The sequence below is a fragment of the Anguilla anguilla genome, chromosome 10 (assembly GCF_013347855.1).
Source record: "Anguilla anguilla isolate fAngAng1 chromosome 10, fAngAng1.pri, whole genome shotgun sequence".
Taxonomy (NCBI): Eukaryota; Metazoa; Chordata; class Actinopteri; order Anguilliformes; family Anguillidae; genus Anguilla; species Anguilla anguilla.
This window is the reverse complement of record NC_049210.1, coordinates 35,803,814-35,828,700: the sequence shown is the minus strand read 5'-3', so window position 1 is coordinate 35,828,700 and position 24,887 is coordinate 35,803,814. Positions and strand designations below refer to the sequence as shown.

The 24,887-nt window shown below is 44.7% G+C and overlaps 4 protein-coding genes across 7 annotated transcripts; 2 read left to right on the top strand and 2 right to left on the bottom strand.

Moving 5' to 3' along the window:
• The first annotated feature begins 207 nt into the window (after positions 1-207).
• Positions 208-4,352, top strand: LOC118206331 (uncharacterized protein C2orf81-like). Of its 2 annotated transcripts, none has more exons than XM_035378935.1 (4): positions 208-286; positions 960-1,195; positions 1,935-2,144; positions 3,066-4,352. In XM_035378935.1, the coding sequence occupies exons 2-4, from the start codon at positions 962-964 to the stop codon at positions 3,954-3,956; spliced, it is 1,335 nt and encodes a 444-aa protein (XP_035234826.1). In that variant the 5' UTR covers positions 208-286; positions 960-961; the 3' UTR covers positions 3,957-4,352. The 2 variants fall into 2 exon arrangements, with proteins under 2 accessions (XP_035234826.1, XP_035234825.1); XM_035378934.1 differs by having other exon boundaries at positions 225-300.
• LOC118206328 (zinc finger protein 660-like) lies at positions 866-10,930 on the bottom strand. 2 transcript variants are annotated; one of them, XM_035378930.1, is made up of 4 exons: positions 10,694-10,930; positions 6,204-6,965; positions 1,656-5,634; positions 866-1,477 (listed from the first exon to the last, which is right to left on the bottom strand). In XM_035378930.1, the coding sequence occupies exons 1-3, from the start codon at positions 10,734-10,736 to the stop codon at positions 4,730-4,732; spliced, it is 1,710 nt and encodes a 569-aa protein (XP_035234821.1). In that variant the 5' UTR covers positions 10,737-10,930; the 3' UTR covers positions 866-1,477; positions 1,656-4,729. The 2 variants fall into 2 exon arrangements, with proteins under 2 accessions (XP_035234821.1, XP_035234820.1); XM_035378929.1 differs by having other exon boundaries at positions 1,891-5,634.
• A 2,761-nt stretch (positions 10,931-13,691) lies between these two features.
• On the top strand, positions 13,692-18,968 carry LOC118206335. 2 transcript variants are annotated; one of them, XM_035378941.1, is made up of 5 exons: positions 13,692-14,372; positions 15,885-16,382; positions 16,900-17,052; positions 17,157-17,247; positions 17,451-18,968. In XM_035378941.1, exons 1-5 carry the CDS (start codon positions 14,324-14,326, stop codon positions 17,662-17,664), a joined length of 1,005 nt encoding a protein of 334 aa, XP_035234832.1. In that variant the 5' UTR covers positions 13,692-14,323; the 3' UTR covers positions 17,665-18,968. The 2 variants fall into 2 exon arrangements, with proteins under 2 accessions (XP_035234832.1, XP_035234833.1); XM_035378942.1 differs by having other exon boundaries at positions 13,724-14,372; positions 16,924-17,052.
• Positions 18,969-19,566: 598 nt separating this feature from the next.
• Positions 19,567-24,514, bottom strand: LOC118237149 (tektin-1-like). The gene is made up of 8 exons (XM_035435612.1): positions 24,346-24,514; positions 23,358-23,653; positions 22,918-23,083; positions 22,331-22,453; positions 21,946-22,089; positions 21,087-21,306; positions 20,248-20,444; positions 19,567-19,726 (listed from the first exon to the last, which is right to left on the bottom strand). Exons 2-8 carry the CDS (start codon positions 23,545-23,547, stop codon positions 19,567-19,569), a joined length of 1,200 nt encoding a protein of 399 aa, XP_035291503.1. The 5' UTR covers positions 23,548-23,653; positions 24,346-24,514.
• Positions 24,515-24,887: the final 373 nt, after the last annotated feature.

Sequence of the window (24,887 nt, the reverse complement as noted above, 5' to 3'; positions counted from 1 at the left end):
AAGACATTGTATTGAAATAAAACCATTGTACTGTAACACTAAATAAACACTCTCAAGAGACATAGTCTGAAGGTTAAAATTAGCCACATTTATATATTTATATGTATTATTAAACGTTTTGTAAAATATTTTCTCTCATAACAAATAGCCTACACATTGTTTCAAAACGTTTGGTATTGCTAGGCAACCTCGTTACCATGCGTCACGGTAAAGTGAAAGTGTCAAACAGCGTTAGCCCTTGTGCCACCTTCTCAACCATTAACACGACTTTCACCAAACTTTAGAGGTAATTAACCTATGGTGAGTGAATGCTGTTCCATTTGATTCCTATGGTTACGATGAGTATTTAGCTGTGCATGTGACAAATTGATTTACTGCCGGAGGAAGTTGTCACAAACTGCGCTGAAGAAGCATCCAAGTAAGATTGGTTTAACGGTGGGAGGTAGTAAGGAATATTATTGTAGGTTGTTTGCATACATTGGGCAGCAGGAGATGTAGATTAAAGGAAGATCCAAGTTTAGTATGAGACCAAGGCCCTTCTATATAATGTCTTAAGAGAAAAAAAGACAAAGCCAGGAAAGCAGATTTTCGGTAGCTGACAAATCTACATGAGCAAGACGAGGAGAAGCCAGGATGAGGAATGGGGTTGATTAGGGTGATTAAAAAGTGTAAATCAAAGGTGCTGCAAGGACACAATTCTATCGTTGCAGCTAATGCAGCACCTTTGCTTCGTACTTTTTACAAGCTTGCATGAAAATTATCACAATTTTACTTCACTGCAGGTCACTAACCAGTTTACACCACTGGCGAATTATCTTACACACTTGCGCGCGCACACATTCAAAAGACTCTAAGTGCAATAATACAACTTTAACATCTCTTTAAAAACCACAACCAGAGAAGTATGTTCGATTTAGAGTAGGCTATAATCATCAGCGATGGCCCCTTTCTGTAAGCAGCAATGCCTCCAACCACACCAAAGTCCCGGACGAGAAGGGGGCGCGCTTCCGCATCTCCAGCGCCTGTCCCGGCGCCAAGTCCTGCCACAGGGGATGTTGTCCCGGGGCGTCTCACCAAATCCCAGTGGCTCACAATGGTGACGGGGGAGGAGGGAGAGGAAGCCGTAGCGGAGACTTTGGATGAACTGATGAGCTGCGTGATGGAGAAGTGCTACAGTGTATATTTGTACAGACAGGTAAGACTAACGGCTATCTGGGTGACAAGTCTTAGGCACTATTTTGTGCCGTTACTATATTTTCTGCCCATTAGTCGAGGTCAATTGAGTTCAGAAAGGGTATTCACACAAATTGCTCAGTATCGAGTTATTCTTTCAGTTCATTAGTATGGTGGCAGATCTTGACGGTGATGCGAAAGAAATCAATGTCTTCTGATAATGGTAATGAACCTGTCCTTCAAGCAGCCGAGTATGCTGAAAAGATCTGAGTCACAGGAATGAGGTAAATGTGCTTGTAAAAGCCTGTGGATAAAAGGAAATCCCTACTTCAGAGGGATACATGTGGTCAATTTGCATAATTTAGTTCTATACCTGTTTTAAAGTTTCATGCCATTTCTGGCTTGTCGTTTAAATTCTATGCATTTTAATAAACTAAATATTACCTGCTGTTGCAATACATTAAAAAAAAAAAAGTATTTACCCCCTCTTTTTCATCATCTTTGTTCATCTGCCTTAACAAATGAAGTCTTTCCAAAGCAGGGATCAAACACACAACTACCAAGCACATACTTGAACAAAGAATTAAAAACATATATAGCCTTGTGGCTGCATATTTGTGTATTAATGCCAATCCCTAAATGTGGAAAGTTAAGAGACGGATTCACAAAATCCCAGCAGCAGACTGATCTCTGCGACCCCCACAGCAGTGGGAATACCTTCGAGCTTCGCCATGGAAACGTCTCCCCTTCCTCTTGCCCAGCTCATTCCATTCACGGTGTCCAGAGCACGAGACACCCTGGTGCGGGTGCTGGAGTGGCAGTTCCTGATGCAAGACCGAGGCGAGGGACAGGATGGCGCCCCCTTGTGGGCGGAGGACGCAGAGCCCCAGGCGGGTGTGACCGATTCCTGGGCGGAGGGCTCGGTTCCGGTATACTCCAGCTCACCTGCACCACCAACCTCCACCGCACAGGTAACCACACACTGTCTCAGGCCGCTTGTGTGCCAGAGAAAACCATGCACACCACAGATCCCAAACTCAAATCCTACAGGGTCGCTGTCTACTTGTTTTTAATACACACCTGCACTTAAGCACTTAATTTAAATCACTGATTGGGTTAAGAGTTTGCATACCTTGTTTTCGATTATTAATCTGGCCATGATTGAAAGTAAATGACAAAAACCAGCACAGACTGTCCCTCCATGACCAAACGATCTTTGGCTGAGGATCTGATTGCGATGCAGCTTTATTTCTTGAAGACAACTCAGGTTCGAGCCAGGTTAGGCAACACTTTTTCCTGAAGTGCCCAAAATATTTCCTAATTTTTTTTTTCTCCATCCAAACTTTTAACAGCACAACTGAATTACTAGGCTTAATGAATGCAGGTCCAGGAGATTGCCAGCACAAATTCTTAATATAGAAAGCTGTTATCAAGTGAGATCAAAACTAACACGTTATAACCAGGGCTGGTTTCAGACTGAGATGCATTTAGAAAACATCTTTCCTAATGTTAGAGGGGAGAGGGGTGAACTATTGGTTTATGGATTAGATCATGACTTTTCCTATTGGTAATGCTTGTAAATGCATTAGCTCATTGATTCATGTTAATGTACATTTATTCAGACTTGGTGAGAATGAGACTTTTTGCTTTAAGTGATACAAAGGGTGCATTCTTTTGGAAAATAAAGGCGTCTTAAAATAAAACTGATTATAAAAATTGTTCCTTATAATGAGACTTCATTCAGTTCTGCGAAAACATTTAATCGAAAGACGTTTCCTGAAAATGAATGATGCTGAAACAAAAAATAAAAATACAAACCTTACTGAATTTATTAACAGAAATAAATAACTTGACTCGTGTAGTGAAGAAGCTCTCTGACGTTGTGTCCACAGGAAGGTCCACATGTACCAAAGCCACTGCAGAGGATAACAGCGCCCCCTGTTGGTAAGGCAGGAACTCCACAAACTGAAGACAACATCCAGACATTGAGCATGGCCACCGCTGTGCACAGTGATCCTGATAAAGAACAGAGGGGGAGGGCAGAAGAACCAGGTGCCGGGGACAGCAGACCCACAGATCCGTCACCACCCGCCCCCCCGAGGAGGAGGCAAGGGAGGGGGAAGCGGCAGCCCCCACTTGAAGCCACGCTGCCCCCACCCGAAGCAGCGCTGCCCCCACCCGAAGCTGGGCTGCCCACCCTCAGGACACCCCGCTCTCCCCTCCTGGGGGGGTCCCTCGGCTGCACCCCTCGCCCGGACGAGCGGGACCCGACCGCCGGCGTCTGGAAAGGCGCGCCCCTGCCCCGACCCCCGGGCGCCCCGGCAACACAGAGGCTGAACCCCGCCCGCCTTCCGCGCCGATACCTCTGCCCCGGGTTCGAGGTGCTGAAGCCCAGCCCCGTGCCATTGCCCTCCAGGAAGAAAGGGGGCCACGATGCCCAGGCTCCGATGCCCTACGAGGGGCTTTCCAAGTGGGGTGCCCCAGGCGGAGCGGTTTGCGTGTTCTCCACCAGAAACATCCAAGATGGCGGGCTGCCCCAAGGCTTCACCCCCCTCTCCGCCAGCCTGCTGCTGGACGCCATGAAGCTGTCCCCAGGGGTCTCCATCCGGGGCCCCGCCAAACCCCCGCGGGAACGCCCCTCCCAGCCCGAACGGAGAGCGGATCTGGTGCCCGTCAGAGGTACCCTCCCCGTCCCCCCGCTGAGGCGGGACCTGCCCATTTTGGGACCGCCCCTACAGGCCGTCCCCTTCCTCTCGGCTGGAGGAGTGGCGGGGCCCGTGTGAGGATCACGACTGATGATTCGCCGTGCCTCGCTTAAAACGAGACTCGTGCGTTGCTGTGGAAACGGCAATAGGAAAAACCAGCATTTCACCACTACGGATTTCCTTACTGCTAAATGATGATTCCATTGAGTTGTTTTAGCTCAGCTTGGTGATATGTCAACAATTATTTTCCCCACATGAAATGAAATGTACTAATGTAACCCACCGGCTTTATTTTTCTGTCAGTACTTCAATGGGAGAAGCTAACATGCTAACCGAACGTTGTTGAATGGTAGAGCAACTGATCTGTACAAATTAAATATTCCAGCAACTGCAACGAGTGACTACTCCAGCTCGGGTGGTCCAATCATGGATTGCTTGTACCATTTCAGAAATATCATTTACAATATCAAGTAACATTCAACTGAAGTGCTTTCAATTGCCCTTTTACGTTCCTCTTTATAGAGGGTTAATATTTTTCGTACCCGGACAGACATCAATATAACAGACCTCAATCCGTATCAACGACAAAGTTTTTTAGTTTTTTTTTTTTTTTTGGTTTTTTCAACCAATGAAATGTGTGCATCTTGCCTGAAGAGTCTCCCTTTAGCAGCATACAATGCAAATTTACACCAACTTCACAGTTTTATTCCCACCGATTTGCCTTTTCAAACTGTGCCTCTTTGGTTTGGCCTCTCGGCACACAGCTGGTTTGGTGGAAGCAGATACATCCGCCTGTCCTCGCGTCCCCCTGTCCGTCCGTTTCTCCGTCCGTCCGTCCATCCGCCCGTCCGTCAGTCGCCGTCGCCGTGCGTCCGGCTGTGCAGCTGGAGGCTCCTCATGTGCTTGTAGAGCCTCCCGCACTTGGGGCAGGGGAACGGGGCCTCGCCCGTGTGGATCATCAGGTGGGCCTTCAGGCTGTTGCTGTGGCGGAAGGTCTTGGGGCACTGCGCGCAGGCGTAGGGCTTCTCGCCCGTGTGCCGGCGCAGGTGGATCCGGTAGGCCCCCAGCTGGCCGAAGCGCCGCCCGCAGCCCTCGCAGCGGTAGGGCCGCTCGCCCGAGTGCACCAGGGCGTGGTTCTTCAGCACCTTGCCCTCGCGGAAGCCCTTGCCGCACACGCCGCACACGTAGGGCCGGGCCCCCGTGTGGCAGCGCTCGTGGATGCGCAGGCCGCCCAGGCCGCGGAAGGTCTTGCCGCAGTCCTTGCAGCCGTAGGGCCGCTCCTGGGTGTGCACGCGGGCGTGGACCTTGAGCCCGCCCGGGTGGCGGAAGGTCTTGCCGCACTCGGGGCACTGGTGCCGCCTCTCGGCCGAGTGCACCAGGCGGTGCGTCAGCAGGTTGCCCGGGCGACTGAAGCAGCGGCCGCAGTCCTCGCAGTAGTAGGGCTTCTCGCGGGTGTGGGTGCGGCGGTGGTCGTGCAGGTAGACCAGGCGGGCGAAGGCCTTGCCGCACTCGGGGCAGGGGTACGGGCGCTCGCCCGTGTGCGTGCGCTCGTGCAGCTTCAGGTGCCCGCTCTGCCGGAAGCCCTTGCCGCACCGGGCGCAGCGGTACGGCTGCTCGCCCGAGTGGATGCGGCGGTGGGTGGCCAGGTTGGTGGCGTGGCGGAACCGGCGCCCGCAGTCCGGGCAGGGGAAGGGCAGCTCGCCCGAGTGGATCAGAGCATGCGAGCGCAAGTGGACCGAGCGCCGGAAACTCTTACCTGGGGTGGGGGAGAGGGAGGGGGAGGGGGAGGGACAGAGAGTGAAAGAGAGGAGGGTTAAGAGGGAGGGGGGAGAGGGGAAATGAGAAAGGGGGCGAGCGAGAGAGAGAGGGGGGAGGGGGAGAGAAAATTTACACAGTTAGCCAAAATGTGCTGGTGAACAAGCTCTGGAAATGGGCAATGGAACTGGGATGTTTTGATTTTCTAAATTGACATTTAAATTATTATTATTATTTTTTTTTTTAAGTGCTCTGCAACTATTCTTGAATAAACTTTGCAACACTAACTGTAATCATATTTAACGGTAAAGAAACATTTACATAAGGTATATGAACATTATGATGCATGTACGTACAATGTAATTATCAATGTGCATTTCCATTATGTGAAGTACCAGGTTAAATAAAGGTGGACTGAAAACTGAGAATGTCTCTGTGCTTCATCATGCACACATTTTAAGACAAAGGAGAAAAAGAGGAAAATAAATAAATAAAAGTTAATAAAATTGCTCACAAATTGGACTACCCTAGAAGAATTCCAAACAGGACCAATCCCCCCCTGCCACTCACCGCATTCGGCGCAGCCGTACAGCCGCTCCTCGGTGTGCGTGCTGGCGTGGCGGTTCATGTCGCAGCTGCGCGCGAAGCGGCGGCCGCAGTGCACGCAGGCGAAGGGCTTCTCGCCGTTGTGGATGCGCTGGTGCGCCCGGTAGCTGGCGTTCTGCGTGAAGCGCTTGGGGCAGAGCTGGCAGGCGAAGGGCCGCTCCCCGGAGTGCGTGCGCAGGTGGTTGGTCAGCACGCACGAGTAGCGGTAGCGCTTGCCGCACACCTTGCAGGCGTAGGGCCTCAGGTCGCCGTGCGCCTCCTGCTGGTGGTCCTGCAGGCCGGCGACGCTGGGGAAGACGCCGTCGCAGTTCTGGCAGGGGTACCGGCCCGCGCTCCACTTCTTCCGCTCCTCCTCCTCCTCCACCGCCCCCCTCCTCCTCCTCTCTTTCCCGACCTTCCTCGCCGCGGGCTTTTTGGGGGCGGCTCCCTTCTTCCTCTTCGCTCTGGCCTTCTTGGTCGCGGTCGCGGCGCTCGGCCTCGCCTTGCGGTTCGCCGCGCTCGCGCCGTCGCGGTCGCCTAGCACAGCCGCCGCCGCGCCCGGCCCGCGCCTCCTCTGCGGTCCGCCGCTCTCTGGCCTCCCGTCCCGCTCCCTCTTGACGTAGACGAGCAGCGACTCGCACTGCTCCTCTTTGATCTCTGTGAGGTCGATGGGCTCCTCCTTAATCTGGGACAGCTCTTTCCAGATCGTGTCCCCGACCTCGCCCAGCTCCGAGAGGCAAGCTCTGCCTGGAAGGACGTATTAAAAACCACCAATCAGCTGCAATTAAGCCTAAACCAGGGCTTTCACGCTAAAATTGGCGCACACGTTACTGAAGCGCAAAACACCCATGTCTGGTTTGTCAAAAATCTTCGTTGGTTCCTTAAAGACGTCCAGGGTGTTTGCGAGGCATTGCTTTCCCCTGCTAAAACAGCACTGACCATCCCTTAAAATAAAGTTTACTTCCTGGAATAATTCTTACTTGTGCCTAATGAGAGGTTCCAGGATTTTACATGAGATGGAAGTTAAAATAACAGGTCTGTAGATTTCTGGGTCAGCATGATTCCCCTTCTAACATATTTGTATAATACTCCCCTGTTCCCAGTCAGACACTATTTCTAGAAACTTCTAAACATGCCCGTCAGTGTTTTTTATATGATAATCCTCTTGAATGTGTGCCATCAGGCTGACCTCATCTCACTATCCTTAAAAATATCCTGGATATTGTCCCTATAAGCTCTATCAGCAATATTCTTATTACAAAGCAAAGCAAGAAAAGCTTACTTATTTCAAATGCAAAATGCAGTTCTTTACTTTGCCCCCTTTCAACTGCAATATGAAAAATGCTTAGAATTACTTTTTGGATGATTTGCATTTCAAAGAGAATTTTAGGTACCCTTATTCATTTCAATAACCTTATTATAATATACTTTATGTCGCTCCAAACTGTTTTTAATAGTCTGCACATTGTGAAATTGCTTGTCTCCAACATTCCTGTAGATTTATTCATGGACTGTGGAGACCCTATATTTCTGAACTTTCAGAATGAATTTACACAGTGCATAAAGAATAACCCCTTTGAGTTTGCTACAATTTTCTTTCACCAGGTTTGCTACCTAAAAGTTGTAGCTGTTCCATTCTACTTATATACTCTCATCTTGTCAGTTTGCTTGAAGTTAAAAATGTGCAGCAAGCGGCCTCTTTTTACATCCATTTAGAAGCTATTCATAAAAAATGGTGACTTATTTCACAGATCGAGTGATCACAATGTTCTTGATTCAAATCGATTCATACCACGGGGAAGAATCTATTTCTAGAATGCATCTTGCACACATAATATCAGGACCCAAGTTCCCATCATAAAGTTTTAATGCTTACAGTGCCAAACTCGGTCAGTGGTCAAACATTTTTTTAAAATCCACAACCAACAATTTCGGTGAAGGCTGAAAACCAACAAATAATACAAAAATAATACCCCTCGACCCCCGTGATTAATCTGTGCTCCTCATTTTAGAGACTTAAAAACACAGAACCTGCACACACCAATTTTTTCCAGGCCATCTATTTTTATTTCATTTGAAAAAAGTTTCTCCAAAAGAGATGGACAGTGGACAACAGAAATAAATTTCGAATTGGTGTCAACACAGATGCACCGGATTTATCTGAACAGCTCACGTCCATCTGTGGTTCTGTAGTCTCTGGTCAGGCCACAGAAATGCATGATCTCATTCCCATCTAATGCCCACGTCCTCATTTTCGAACCTTTTTCTTCTGCATATGAATGGGCTCGCATGACAAAAAGAAATGGACTAAATAAAGAAAAATCTCGATCCCCACAAAATCCCAAACGCTGCCTCGCTGTCTCGCAGCTTCTCCGTCTCTATAAACCCCTAGGCAAGGTGCCCAGCAACAACTCGTGTGCTTTTCTTCTGCAGTGTTCTTTGCTTGATCCCCTCTCACCAGGGTTTCACTCTCCAGTTTCAATTACACAGGCAGCGCTCCCATGCTCTCAGTAACAGATTCTCTTCTCCCTGCCATCAAACCACTCCTTCTCCTTGACTTCTCTTGCCTACCTGTGAAACAACCCCCCCCCCCCCATCCTCTTTCATTCACATCCTGCAGTGCCAGAGAGACTGATGCGACAACCGTTTAGTTCTTAAAAAGAACTAAAGGTAAAAAATAAAATAAAATAAAAAAAGACAGGAGGAGGACAGTACTGTAACCAGTGGGGTTGGGAATAAAAATTAAAGAGATTTTTAAAAACAGATTTACATTCCTGAGTTAATAGGTTTGAATGTCAAATTTTAGGCCCTATATCCTACTTGAAACATAAAGTAGCACAGCTACTTCTTGTTCGGATTATTCCAATCAGGCTCAACCTGTAACCATATAACACAGTGGATATTGTAGACCAGTGGTTCCCAACCTTGGTCCTGGAGTACCCTTGTGTATGCTGATTTTCGTTCTAACCACAATTGCAAGCCAATAATTTTAATTTGTTAATTTCTCTCAATTAGGCACTTTTCACATCTAGAGGGATTATCTACCATCTTAAACCACAGTCAGAAATAGCTATGTGTGCCATTAAGAATAAAATCCCCATGGTCATACTGTGCTTATTGTGCTAAAAATCCTGCTGGCTTTCATAGCAGCTAAGACGACAGCAGAATTCATTTTCATCATAGTTAGTGTAGTTCCTTGGAAATCCACAGAACAAGCCTACAAGGTCATGACTGCATGAGACAGATGCCAGCAGCTTGAAACCATAAACATAAAATTGACCAAAAAAAAGAAAAGAGTGAGAAGACAGATTGCAACACAATGACATTCTCGTTTCAATATATGATTGATTATTATTATTATTATTAATAATATTATTACTACGTGTAATGTTACTCTGTTTTAAGAAACTGACGAGAAGAGTAGGAAATGATTCGTTGCGTCAGTGGCAGAATTTGGCATGAGGAAAATAACTATGAGAATTGCTTGACAAAAGAGTAATACGGAAATGCATTAACATTCTCCCGACAGACACATTCACTAAACTTAAAACGCTATGATTTTTTCGTGTTTAAATCATGAGCCTGGATTCAACCAGTACGTTATAGGTTCGAATCTCAGGGTGGACGTTGCTGTTGTAGCCTACTCTCGAGCAAACCGGTACGCCACCCAGCTAGCTCAGAAAATATCACTGGAACACAGCTGAAGGGGCCTAAGCCAACTGATAAATCGTCGATTAAAAAAAAAAAAAGTTCCATTCTACCGGTGCCCTGTGAAAGAACAAAATAGCGGTGCCCCACCCAGAATAAGAAACTCCAAATCTAGCCAGCTTCTTGGGCTGGCTCCTACGTACCACTAAATGCATGCAGAACTACATTGCAACTAGCTATATAGTTAGCTTCAAACAAGAGTGTGTAGCTAGTAGGCTAATCGTAGCTACCTGTACATCCCCAATAAGCAAGCACAATAAGAACCGGACCGACGCCAATGAAGGTAATGGCTATCGATGGATTCGCAACATGTTTGCTAAGATGAATTAGCAAGATTCCAATTTAATTGAATTCGCCAGCTCCCGTGACAACTTTATTGTCTTATGTTACACATAGACGGTTCATTGCACACGAGGAATTTTCCAGCATGGGACATAAACTAGAAAGCTAATGTTTGCAAATCTGCAGTGCAGACGGTTCTCCAATGGGGCGCCATCAGCACGTTCAGCGACGCACTTGCTAACTACAGATTCTACCAAAGCATTACTTTCACAAAAATATCATAATTTCTCCAGATAAGAATCAGGTTTGTCAGCTGGCGACTTCGGGAAATTACGTCAAACAGCAACAAAACAGCTTCATTACCGATCTAGCTAATTGCTGCACTATAAATTACACACCCATGCAATGGATTGCAAACCAAATACGCGTTAAAGAACAGCCGGCAACAATTCATTAATACTAATATTTTAGTATACTAACGTTACCTTTTGGGTTTTTAATCGGATGCTTCCTTTGCCTTGTCATCATTTTTCTCAGTATTCTGGGGGTGCCTTTCTGTCCACGCGTTTCGCTAACTCTAAACAGGACTAACGTTGGCTAAAACGCATGCATTCCAAGAAGCACACCGCGTTTGCCCCCGAATCCTCGTAGAACGCTCCAGCTTCAAGATAACCCTGACCAGCCATGTTCGTTTTAGTCTCGTCAGTGTATCCGTAAATCTAAACCACCCCCTCTACCAATCACATATTATCGACACGTTTCACGTAGGCTACTCACCAAGCCCCTGTCACGCCCACCATCCGCAGATGTATAACTAGATTGCCAATATTGCAAATAAAACATCTGAATCTGAAATACATTCCTTCCTACTTCTTTAAGTGTCTTGGAAAGGAGCCTAGCCTGGTGCAACTGACATGATTTGCCATTTTCCTCAAGATTTCATTAGTTTTACATGATCAAGGATATTGGACACCAGACAACAAAAACAACCCAAGGATAAATAGTAAGTACAGTGAAATAAATAATAATAAAAAGAAGAACAGGTTTGTGTCAGTCACATTCTGAAATTTGGCACCTGTAGCCTGGACCGAAATAATATTTCTTTTTTTTTCTTTATAGGAGAGCACATTTTGGCATTTTTGGATTAAAAAACCTCGTCCTTATGCACTATTAATGTGTAACAATAGACCAAATATTATTTTGCTTTAAACCAAAACGAATAAATATGAGATTGTTTCTTTTCATGAAAACAGCATTCATCTTCCTATACCTCTTGCTGCAGTTGTGAATGAAGCTGCAAACCTCGGATAGTATTGATAAATATGCTTGATGTGCTATTGATGTGCTATTTATTTTTTATGTCATAGTTATCACACTCCGGAAGCCTGCTTTTCCAGCTAAAAAGTACAGTAATGTCATGAACATTGTGAATCTTTTATCTGCTAAAAACAAATGTTACACTTCACAATCTAAACACTAGGTGGAAACGACGGACTGTTTTGCCTCTGAAATGGACCACATTTTTCAAACAAATCTGCTCCCTTTCTGCAAGCCCTTTAATGCCAAGGATTCAAGCTATTATTCTTTTCTATTTAAAGACTATAATACTGCCAAGTGCCTCAGGCCAGAGCTAGATGGCAGCAGAAGATGGGTCTCAGTAGAGTGCATACCTCCTCCAACACTATGCAATTGTCTAGATATGCCAGTTCCAAAAGTCGATCATTTCTTCCGTATCCTTCACATGAGGAGATGCACATATTTTGATGATTGTATCTTAGATTGGACATGCGATATGCCATTTTAAAATCTAGCTACTCTTAAGCGTTTTAGTCCGTTATTACAAAACCACATGGCCAATTAACACATTTGTTCAGTGGCTGGAAATGACCTCTCCACCCCCTCCCCCCCCCCTTCCTGATAGTGCACAAAGGTGCATGGTGTTACATGAGTCCCTTCAGAAGTAACATGCCTTTTTGTTGTTAATAAGCTCTTTCTTGCCTGATGACCAAGTTTCCCACAAAGTTTCATGCAAATCTGTTAATAATTTTTGGAGACACCCTACTAACAGACTGACAGACAGACACATGGCCAGGTGGAATGGAGCAAAAGTAACTGTTGGGGGACATAATTAGATTTACTGCACAAGTCAAAATATTGTGGGGCTTGTCCACACACTAGAATAACGCCTTAACAGAAAGAGCAACCTCACAGTCCCCTATTTGATGGCATTTCAGTCTTTATATTTACATTTGTAATATTATGTTTTATGCACCAATGAAGGTCCATCAAACAGAAACATTTGCATTTTTGTCCATTAGTCCTTTTCTCTGACATTAAAAAAAGCACTTATGAGTACTGTCATGCAAAAAGACTAATCAGTTATTTAAATGAGGTGCTTGGCATGTTTACTGTTTTTGGAGGAACTCTTCTTTGTTGCACAGAATTTGACTTCTCCACAGGCCTTGAAATTGGCAATACTATCGTCTTGTTGACAGTGTCCAGTGTGCATTGTGCAGAAGCGTCAGCGTCCAGCTTTTAAACTTAAAAAATGAGTGCAGCAGGTCTTTCCTCTTCCGATTGCATTCTTTGATCAATGTTATCCCTTGTCTTTGTTTGAATAGTTTGCCCCCCGCCCCCACAAGCTGGATCATTGGGGAAACAGTGGCCATATCCTTCCTTTCCCTTTTGGCTGCCGCAGAGAAAGATGAAAGACATAGTCCTGCAGAGTACCCGGTGGAAACCCACGTGGACATGGGGAGAACATGCAAACTCCACACAGAAAGGCCCAGGCCTAGGATTCAAACCCAGGACCTTCATGCTGTGAGGCAATAGTGCTACCCACTGCACCACTATGCACAACCATTTTGTGCCTAATTTTGAGTGCCCAATTAAAAGGAAATGGCTCTTTGTTTCAAACTTCAAAAATCATTACTGCAACTAATATAGGCCTATATACCATAAGCAAAATTACAAATAAATATGGTGCAGGAGTTGCACTTACATTTCACTGAACAGCCCAGAGGTAACCGCATGATTCTGATAATAACACTCGAATGATCGGAACTTCGTTCAATTTGGGGTCGAGGCTACTGTAAAATCCACTGTCTAGTAATGGGCGGCGCCACCACCATGCATTTTAAGCGTTACAACCTGTACATCCGCAATTTGATTCGCAATAGGTGACAGATGTTGTCAGGTACTGTCATCTGGACTTCTGCACTGCAAAAATTCTGCACTGGACTTTGCGATCTTAAAAAATCTCCAAACAAAAAGTGCCCATGAGGTTACCTAAGCATGCTGGCTGCGTTTCAAACGGTTCTCACCCAGAAGCCCTATTTTAAACGGACTTAAATCACCCCTTCCCCCTTTAATTTAACCACAGTCCTCACGAAGACAATAGATGGCCCATATATCAACCGATGGTGAAGATTCCATTTAGAGTTCCACTGTTGAGGGGTCTATGAACATCGTTGCCAAATCGCTGCATCATTTATTCCTTTTCTTGTGTCGTTGGAAAAGATACTGTTTCTTTTTTTCATTCTAGTGTACTCTGAGTGTACTACGAGGCGGCTGGGTTTCAAAGAGGAAGGGGAACGCCCCCCACCGAACTGTACACAATAGCTTACTGAAGAACAGACCTTTCGTGATGTGTGCAGTTCATGTCTGAAAGCAGACGTTTCACTCCTGTCTAATTAGCATTCTGTTCTCGTCCATTCATCGTACTGCCCATTATTCCAAAGTCTTCAGCCAAAGCATGGACGTACGCTTTAAACGTGCGAGCTTGGTATATTTCAAGACATTCTGCCGCAAGGAAAACATTGTACTTAACAACAGTGTAGCCTACTAGTACTGCAGCTGCAAAACAGTGCACCACTCTACACTCTTAGCTACATAGCTAATCAAATTTATGGTTGTTTTTAGTCTGTTTTTTTTTTAACTAATGAGAAAGGAAGACAGATTCACATTCAGGCGGAGTGGGAAGAAAATCATTGAATAATCAGTTCTCAGTGTTTTGAAACCGTTTGAACTTTTTCTAACCAATTTTGCCTCGACTCGCTTTTGCATTCCCCCACGGAGAGCGGTTGCCACGGGATACACGTGAAGTTTCCCCTGTCATGGAGAGAGGAGTTTGTATTATCCCTGTGGTCGTTCTCATTTTCCAGGGTAAGAACTGTGTCTACGTCTTATAATAAGTTGGTGCTCCGCGTTAGTTAGTACAGAATTTAACTGTAATTTCCTATTTGTTGTTTTGAGTGAGCTAACCTAACTTGCGAAATAGAACGGTGACTGCAGTCAGCCGAGAAACGAAGTGCTTATTCAGCGTTTTGCAAAACACGGGTTTATTGTCTCACACAAAATAAGACAACTATCCTGCAAAACCTTCTGTAAAAATGTGCATGTTTTGTTGTGGTTACGATAAGTTGGAAGCGCACGCAGCAACGACGCCGTTCCGCGGAGGGATCAAAACAAGTTAACAACAACCATTGTGCAAAGAGGATAAGAATGGGAAGAGTTGCGAAACGTGTGTATTCGCTGTTGTGCAGAAATGAAACGCAGATTTATTTATTTAAATTAAGTTACAGTGCACATGTGGTCCCTTTTTGAGACTTATAGACTCTGTTGCTGTTAAATTAACACTGAACATTTTTACCCTGTAGCAAAATGCAGGTGCACTGTGTACAAAAATTTGCTGGCAAGAAATCACTCAAGCTTGAGAATTATTTTGAAATACCATATTGCTTATAAATGGGATACAACTATACTATTCCATTAAATTTATGGCATTGTATTTTTCAAAAGGCTATAATGAAATATATTTTTATTGCAGGATATGTCAGAGGAAAATAGCCCATTTATTCTTCCAGAGAAATATCATTTTTATGTGTTAACTGAATTGCTTTATATATTGTTTATTTTGATTGCACCTTTTCCAGGCTGAAATAAATGTAAAGTCAGGTTCCATTTTAAAATGTAAGATAACAGGTAGATTCGACGGGGTGCCTTGCTGTCATTTGGCACTTACACTGTGACAAGAAAGATGCGTGCTGCAGTAAACTAGGATAACAGTTGAGGTTTAAGGCCTTAAGACATACCTCTCACTTTGCTGTCAGACTGTTCACCATGATTTGTAGGAGCTCAGCTAATACTTGGGCTAATTCCCATTTGATGCCCTTCTGGACCACAGCAGGGTGTCCTAAAATAGGATTGGGAGATTCTGACTGTGTTCCTCTTTATCACCTCACCTCAATGGCCACCCAATCTCCAAGATTCCCTCAACGGATCGTGAAATGAAAAGTGTGTGGAGATGCTAGGCTTCTCTGTTGAGTCAAGCGTGAACAGATAGTCATTTAACAACTTCTTCGTACCAAAAACAGTTTGTTTTACCAACAGGAGTTCTTACAGACCTTTATACAGTCGTTGAGACGGTTTAAAAGGGGAAAAACACAGTTTATAGCCGAGAGTAAATATACACACTTAAGCATTACTCCCTTTCATCACTGCAGCACACTTCGGCCTCATAGGTTAATAGGGGTTTTCCGCTTAATATACAGAGAGGTGCATAATGTGTCCTATGTCGTAAAACGTGAAATGAAGTATGTAGGCTACTGTACACCAATAGGCCTCAGGTCATTACAAGCGCTTTGTCACATGGCTGTGTAACCCTTTTTGTCTCAGAGGCGGTGGGGTTTAGCATCAGGAATGAGCAGCTGGGGAGGTGTATGCAGGCCCTGGGGGGTCGGCTGGTATTGGAGGAATGCAGGCCGGACTCAGGGCCCCAGCAGTGGGAATGGCGACCCCACACCCAGGCCCTGGTCAGCGTTCAGACGGGGGAGTGCCTGAGCGCGTTGCAGCCCCAGGAGCACGAGAGCGTCCGTCTGCAACCCTGCGGGGCAGGGGGTGGGGAAGGGGGCGGGGAGGGCCAGGCCTGGGGCTGCTCTAAAAAGGGCCACCTCACCCTGTCGGGGACCAAGGGGCTGCACCTCAGCGCCCACCAGGACGGCGCCAAGGTCCTCCTCTCCCAGGAGCGCGGGCGGGGCAGCAAGTGGAGGACCCTGGGAAACCGCACCGTTTGCAACGAGCCTGGGGGACCGCACCACTGGCATCGCCACGGCAACAAGCCGACCCCGACGCCCGCTGCCGACACCAGCTCCGCTGGCGCTAATGCCGGGCAGAGTAAGAGCAAAGCGGCCGGAGTCCGGCCGTGGGAAGAGGGACGGCGACGTAGATCTCATTCCCGCTAGCATTAGCGGCCTCACGGCTAACCGTAGCATGCTAACCCTGTACTGTCTCATCTGGCTGTTTAGACGAACCCTTCACCCACTAAAGTAGAACGCCATTTTGAGGATGTCAGTAGACTTGGCTTTAGCCCTGCTCCCTCAAACCTCATCATCATTTAAGCACTTGACACCAACCTAGGACATGTGACCTGTCTCCATGCACAAACAAAATACGTTTCAACAATCTGCTACGGATGGCAGCTTTATTAGCGGCTGCATGAGAACTAATGGGACCAATTGTGGTGCCACTTCATTTAGGCGCAATAGATTTGAAAACAGTCCTAAAAAGTAGAGAGGAGGAGGTGAGCACATTTTCGACTAAAATCTATGAATTCTGGGGAAAGCAAAGAAAAATGTTTCTCAAAATCAAATGGGCGCACATCTTCTGTGCCCTGTTCTTATTTTCGCTTTAGGTCACATTCTTGCGATTTTCACAGATGCTGTGGCTGCCCCAAACCCAACTGAAAGTGACCCAGAGAAGAAGCTCCGCTCTCTGCCTTACTCCACCAGAGACCCAGGCCCAGACCCACGCCCGTCCACCACACCTTTTTTCAGCCAGGAGTACGGTAGGTCCCCCCAAGGTCATGGGCTAAGTCAAGTCAGCAGTAAGGCCACTGTGTAGGTATTCTGATCTGATCCTTCTGCCTGCTCCCGTGTGTTGAGTTTACAGGGCTGGGCTGGGAGGTGGCTATGCTAGTTCTTACCTCCTTGGCTCTTGTGATTGGACTGCTCGTCCTCGTCCTCAGCATTTACTACAACAGGTGAGACAATGACTGCAATGCTTCCATCCGTAAAACTTGAGGGAAATGCTCCAGGTTGTGTCTGATAATAGGGCCTACCCTTGCTGTTATTGTTTTACTCATAATAATGGTTCCTTTGATGGTTGAGCTGCTATGATGTCATACCCGCACACAGCCCATCTCCTTCTCCCATTGATTATTTTCTGGCCCGTTTAACCCCTTAGGAAGAAGAAGGTGATGTGCGTGGTGAAGTCGTACACCCCGACCGGGGAAGCCAGCCTGCAAGGGTCCCCGGTGCCCAATGAGAGGGCACCCCTTACCCGTCACCCGATGAAGCCCCCCCGATCCCCCTCACTGCAGAGAGGAGAGATCCTCATCGAATGGAAGGACGGCACCGTCACCCCCCTCTTCGACACCCACACCTATTTAGCAGACTGAGTAGAGCGCACACTATATGTAGAAATACAGATTAATAGTGTTACATACCTGCCTGAGTCTTAGTTTATGATATGCATTTCATCAGTGCGGACTAGTAGGCTTAAATACCATGTTTAATTTGCTTTCTTCCAGTTTATTAACATTCACATTTGGGCTTGTGTCTGGGAAACATTCCCAATGTTCTCAAAAAAAAAAGGGACTAGGGCAGTTTGCGCAATCAAAATACAGAATTTTTTTTAAAAATAAGGAAACCTGTCTCCATTGAATTGTGAAACGCCTCAACATGAATGTAACATGATGCATGTCCTAGTCTGCCGCCATTTTATTTGTAACGTGAAATGAAATGAGTTTTTCACTGTCCTTGTGGGACTGTTCGTGTGGATCCTCCAAGATCCTGAGACTACTCCAGTAGTGTCGTATTTTTACTGTTGCCATTGGTTGGCATGTGGAAGCTTCAGCAGTATTAACTTTTTAACAAACTGACTGGTAGCATGTAAAGTAAAGGCAATAATAACAAAAACTTTGCTTTAACATTGCTGAACAGAAGTTATTTAATACTTGTCTCTCCTGCCTACAGTATTTGAGTTAAGATGCACAGAAACTGTTCAGAATAAAACTGGAAATGCTGTAACCGAGAACGTATTTATATGTGGTGGAAAAATTACTCCAAATATACCACATACGTACATTTCTAATCGTTAAGTAATAATCAATAGTAATATTAAATCAGAATATTTTTTTAAAAAATTGATTATTTTAATGTGTATAGTGTTGTAACTAAAACAATCTACTAAAACATAACTTATACCAAGATTATATAATGCAATTATTTTGAATAATATGCTGTTTTTACACCCTTTTCTTTTTACACTATATGGTTCTTACTGTTGTACAAATAATTTTTTTGTAGTTTATGACCCAGGTGAAAAGATTAAAAAAGTTTCCTTTATGCTTTTTTGCCTATGCTTTAATAATAATTTTAGAAACTTGTCTAAAGTCTTCCTTGTTATTTTCATACCAAGAGTCTACTAAGGGTGCTTTTACTGCAAACCACCCTGAAGAGAAGTGAAAATGAATCTAAATTCAATAAAGGATGTGCTTAAGTAAATTTAATAGGCAGTCTAATTGTGAAAAGCACTATTACACAGAGCATATGGTATTTATACATCTGTTAATACGTACACGTGAACATGTGAGCCTTGTATTTAAATGCTGGACCAGAGCAAGAAAGAAGAACGCTTTGACTGTCCCGATATTGGAATCATTGTAGCCTAATTACTTAGTTAAATTTCACTGTGACCCTTCTCATGTACTGTACCTTTTCCATGTGGGTCTTTGGGGCCACATTGCTGTTTTCTTTATTTTCACTTTTGAGCTCCTTAATCTCTGTAGGCACAAGCCTCCCAATACATTCTCCCATATTCGGCCATTTTAACGTAATACAATTCAGTTTACCGTGTGTAAAACTCATAATGGATAACAGTGCAAAGCAAAGGAGATGTGTTGAAATGTGCTCACTATGTCAGTGCAATGGAAAGACGTCTAAACACGAGTCATATACTACACCCGAAAACTCACTTTATCTAAATGAACAGAGGGTAAACGAAAAGTCATGCATTATAAATGCCTACATTGTCATAGGTCTATTCATCACAAAAGGCAAAAATTGAAAATATATTTATTTCTACAATTCAAAATCACAGTCATTTAAAAAAAATAATATAATCAGTCCCACTGGTTTCATAGATCTCTGGGACACAAATTTAGATCCAGTTAAACAAACCTGACGTGATATAAAAAACAGAAAATTTACATTCAGAATCAGGCGTTAAGTAATCGGCTATATCCTTTCATTAACAATCATTTGCTAACACAAATGTCCGCATCCTCTCATGGTCCTCTTTAGAAACTGTGACAGTTGGCTTTCTGCTGTAGCAGTCCGTAGGTCGCCTCGTTGTTCTTAAGGGCGTTTGCCCTGATCTGGATCTGCTCCTCCAGGAACACCTGGCTTCTGTTCAGGGATCGAAGCTCTACTTCCATCAGAGAGAGGCTCTCACTTAGCCTGTGGATGGGGGGGAGGCGGGGTCCAAAGTGTTGTAATAACAGTGAGAAAGACATAATCAAACACATACGGTGACCTACATACGTTTGGGACAAAGTCATATTTTTTCTTAGTTTAGCTCTGTACTCCACAATTTTAGATTTGCAATCAAACAATTCACATGTGGCTAAAGTGCAGGTTCTCAAATACCAACTGTTATTAAAGAGTATTTTTACACATTTTGGTTTCACCAGCACTTTCCATTCATACAACCCCCCTATTTCAGGGAACCATAATGTTTGGGACGCATTAATGTTACGTAAAATGAATTAGTCATGTTTAGTACATGGTCGCATATTATGGAGGGCACTGTACTTCAGTATATATATCCAGCCGTAATCCTGCAATGTAAATGCTATGTAAAAGTTGTGTAAGTCGCTCTAGATAAATGCCTGTTATGTAATTTCTCACTGTACACACAAAGTGTGACAGTGAGTGGAAGAGGGTTAGGAGAAATGGATAAAGCTCTGCGTTCTCCTTACCCGCTGATGTAAGCAGACAGCTCCTGGACCATCGCTAGCAGCTGGACCTGCGCAGCGTCCTGGCACTGCTCTATCCCGGGCCTCTGACTGCGCGCAGCCAGCTGCACCTGCGCAACGCTCAGCTGCCCCTGCTTGGCCTCTATGCTCTCTCCAAGAGATGCCATGTTGTTGTCCACGCTTTCAGTATCTGCCAGCACCTGCAAAAGACCAAGAAATATCATTAGATATTATTAGTAATCAGAAGGTTGGTCAGGGTAATAACTCAAATAACCATGTACAGATGTCTTGGGGAAAATGTGTTCCGGCACAAAAACACATGTAAATATTAATGAACACAATGCAAATATGGCAGTGGTGTATGCTTGTGATACAATAATAACACACCTATACTGTAGGTCTAACCATATTTGTATACATTTGTACACATTTTCCTGCAAGTGAGCATCCCCATCTGCAAAAGTCAACCGTTAATCTCGGTTTTGGAACTTAAAAAAACCTTAAAGCAGCCCATCCCACTGGTGCAAAATCTGCCAAGCAGATGTTGCTTTTAGCAGCAATTCACCAGTTACTGCACAGGACAACAACACAGCATAAGCAGGTGGCACAAGCAGATTGGGTGCCTGATTGGCCAAGGGAGTCAGTGTAGAGAAATGAGGCATGGAAGCACAGCCTTTCCTCGCTGGGCAGTACTTATCGATAAATATGTGTCACCCTGCAGGTATTCCTGTCCACAGTTTGCAGACGCATAAACAGGATTCCTCACTTATTGGAAAACTAGTTTTTAAGGTGGATGAGCCCGCATTTCCCCCCCTAACATCTGAGAGCCTCTTTCCGCGTACTTTGGCTAGGCTTTCTTCCATCTCTTCTTTGGCCTTCCTATTGTCTTGGGTATTTTCCTCTATGGCGCCCCCTGTGGCCTGGTGCTGCCGGCGCAAGTCCGTGGCCGTCCGCTCCAGCGTGCTCTGCGCCTGGGCCCTCAGGGATATCGAGTTCCTCCTCTGCTGCTCCAGCTTAGACACCTTCATGTTGGTGATAGTGTTCCAATCTTCTGAGCTCACGCTGAAAATATATAATTCAAATAAATAAATCTTTATTATTTTTTTCTTGTTGCAATGCCTTTTCAACTTTTTCTCCTAATCCAGAACGCCCAGTCTGTCATGCTAATTACTGAAATCTCTGCTATTGATTCAAGAGGGTAGAGATAAACATGCGCTCTGCTGTGAAACACATGACATAAAGCCTCTTAAGACAGTGGGGCCCATCCATGCACTGAAACGTGCCTTAACAGGATTCGTCTCCCAGCTTCAAATCGTTTAAAATGTACATAGATTCAGTACCATATATTCTTCTAACATGAGTGTCTATGGGGGATTTAGTGTACAGACAATAGTCCCTTCATTCAAAGTCCTGGAAATGATGTGAAAATAGCTCAGTTGTGTAGAGCGTGATGAAATAATCTGAATACTTAATGAACTTCATTACCCACACTCACACAAGCTCTTGTTTTTGTGAAGTCTTTTTATTTACCTGCTGTTACCCCACCCAGAGAACTCAAGATGGAATGAAAAGTGTGAATTCCTATGTGTTCTTTAGCAGAACTATTTCAAATGCTTTGTAATTCTTGGTTAACAAACTCAATTCTTCCAGGTGATTGACACTTTGTCACACTGTATTAGGCCACCTATTCTCCCTCTTTACCCAGGAGTAGTGAGGTCAGGCTCCTCTGCATAGACCACATTAGGGGGTGGTTTGGTGAGGATACAGCAGAAACTATCAATCTGCTCAGCCTGGAAGTTGTCCTGTAGGTCCCTCTCCAGGAAGTACGTTGCAGAACGATTGAGCCTAGAGGGGCATTCACAGACATGGAGAAAAATTCAAGCAACTTTTCCTGACAATTAAATGCAAGTTGCAAGTTTTAAACACAGTTTCTACAATCACCAAAACTGACTAACCAAAATATGTTTGTGAAGAAAAAGAAAACACCAGAATTAAAGAAAAGTGTTGACTGAATCCAGGTGAGTACTTCATTATTATTGTATTAACATCCCATCCCCCCCACCACCAAAAGAAAAGCTTGATTCACCTGGTCTGCTCATTGGTCTGTTTCAGTGTGCAGTGTAGCAGTGAGATCACTCTCTCGATGAGCTCTCTTTCCTTCATCAGTTCACTCTCTACCCTGTCAGGCGATGCCCCCACATATTTTTGCCTGCGGACACACACAGGCTTGTCTCTCCACAGGGTCGCCAGAGTGAAAAAAATAATGCAAAAAAAAAAACAACCAAAAAAATAAATAGTGCCTGGCTTGCTTGGTCTCGTGTAAAGAACAGTTGAATGAGTGTACATATGAAGTCAGCTCGATGTAGTGAAGACTAGCTGATAGCTTGAATCAAGAATTATCCCATCAACGAACAGCAGGGTTGGCCCAACTGACCACAAACAAGTCATAAGAAGAAATGAAATGCATCCTATTACAAACATGTATGTAATTATCAGTGATTCAGCCTGTAATTCATTTTAATTATACACCCATTAAAGGCTGTGTTAGTGTGTCCTGTTGATAATGGCAGCTGCTGATCAATAAGTGGATGACCAGAGCGGGTGATAACTGACCATTCAGAGGGAGGAGGCAGATCTGCATTATTAATGTGTGACACTGGGGGGCGCTGTCACCTTTCAGCCAAGCACAGCAGCGTGATCGACAGGGCCTCAGAGCAGCTCTCGATCGCCCTCTCCAGCCTGGTCCCGAGCATCTGGAGCGCCTCGATCTCCTCCACCATCTCCTCCAGCTTCCTGTAGAGCTCCCCCCTCCACATCCGGACATCCTGGATCCTCTGAGCTGAACGTAGAGAGGGAGAACGGTTGGACGTTTACTGGAATTGACTATTGTGCCATATTAACACGCACAGCCCATTCCACTAACCTACTGGATAAATTCCCAGGGAACAGACATTTTATGTTTGACAGAGCAATTACCTGCAGACTAAGACTAAGTCAGGATTGTATATCATTTTCAGTGACTCAGCAGTGTATTTATATTTACCGCTGAGTCACTGCCTCAGATCTATGGACTAATATGAAAATGATTTCCTAGCGGTAGCATTGATTGCTACCAAGCTTCTTGTTGATGTCCTCTTGCATGCGCTCTGTAGCCTTGTTGGTCTGGTCCACCAACTTCTGGGTCTCAGCCATGACACGGTGGGCTCGCAAACGAATTCCCTCTGGATATCCATAATCCCTCTGGCCTCTCAACACCCATTCTGGGGCCAAAAACGCTGGCGGCATCTCATTCATTTTTGACATCGTCTACGTGTCTTTTCTTCTGCTGTGTTTGAAAATTCTGAACCTTGTTTATCAGACAAGGTTTATCTCCCCCAGAATTGTATTAAAGCTTTATCTGGTTTTCTTCCTGAAAAACAGGTGACACAGTGGTTTAATGGCAAATCTGTAAGGTGAGATAGGTGATCTGACATTCTATTGCCCTGTGTCCAGTTACTTTAGTGCTTACACCTTGGGGCTGGCCTGGATATCAGATCTGGGTAGTGTACTACATGCACTGTACTGAGGGTCAGAGGTTTTGGGATTTGGATTAGGCTGGACCTCAGATGCTACATAGTAGGCTACTCAGATGTCTTGTCAATGTTATGTTTGCTAGCCTATTAAACACAAACTACTTCAAAACGCCCTCTCCTACGATATTGACACGCAACATTGCTCAATTATTCATGTTAGCTACTATTCCTATTAGGTTAGCCGGCTCATTTACAGCTGACTTGAGACATATTTTCAAATAATACACTTTCATCATTCCAGTTGATCAAAACTTTTTTTTTTTTTCACCGAACCTAATTTTCGATTATTTCGTTATAATATCGTGCGGGTTTCTTTAGGCCACCAGGCATTTTATGTTTCATTTATTAGGCCATCTCTTTGTCCTACTTTCTTGTATGAAAGATGCTACTAAAATAAAGTTTATAAATCAAGGCTATTTATTATCGTGAAAATATTAAAATGTTGTTGATCTTTATTTCATTTTTTAAACGTTGCACAAAAGTCGGCCTACCCTCTATACTAGGGATGCTTTGACAATTGCCTGCTTACCTTGGAAAAGTCCGTTTTCAGATAGAATTCTTAATTTCAAATTTAAATCGTTAACCATTTGTTAATCATTTGACGCGGCAATGCTATGGAACGCTGGCATTGTAACGTAGCGCTATCACGCAGCTGACTGCAAATATCATCGAACGCTATATCGACGGATTTTTGTGATGCATGCTTGGTTAGGTCAGGTGACATGGAGTACGTCTGCAGCCTTCTAGACGGGGCTTGTGAAATTTAATTATTTTATGAAATGCAAAGAAAATTAAGTTAATTGATATTGTGTCATAAAATGTAGGACTTGAAACCCCCAACAACGAGCAGATACGTTAGTGGTCAATCAATGAAGCTTTTAATAAGAATCAAATGGACGGATATAAAATAATCGACTTTAGGCTAGAAGCTGGGGAACCACTCAGACAAATGGTTTGAGGCTTATTGAGAGCTGTCCCTCCCACTGGCCAGATCAAGTGCATAGTGCCCCGCCTTTTAGCCAAGGGCACCACCATCTCTCCTTCCTTTAACAGTAGAAGAATCAGAAAGTT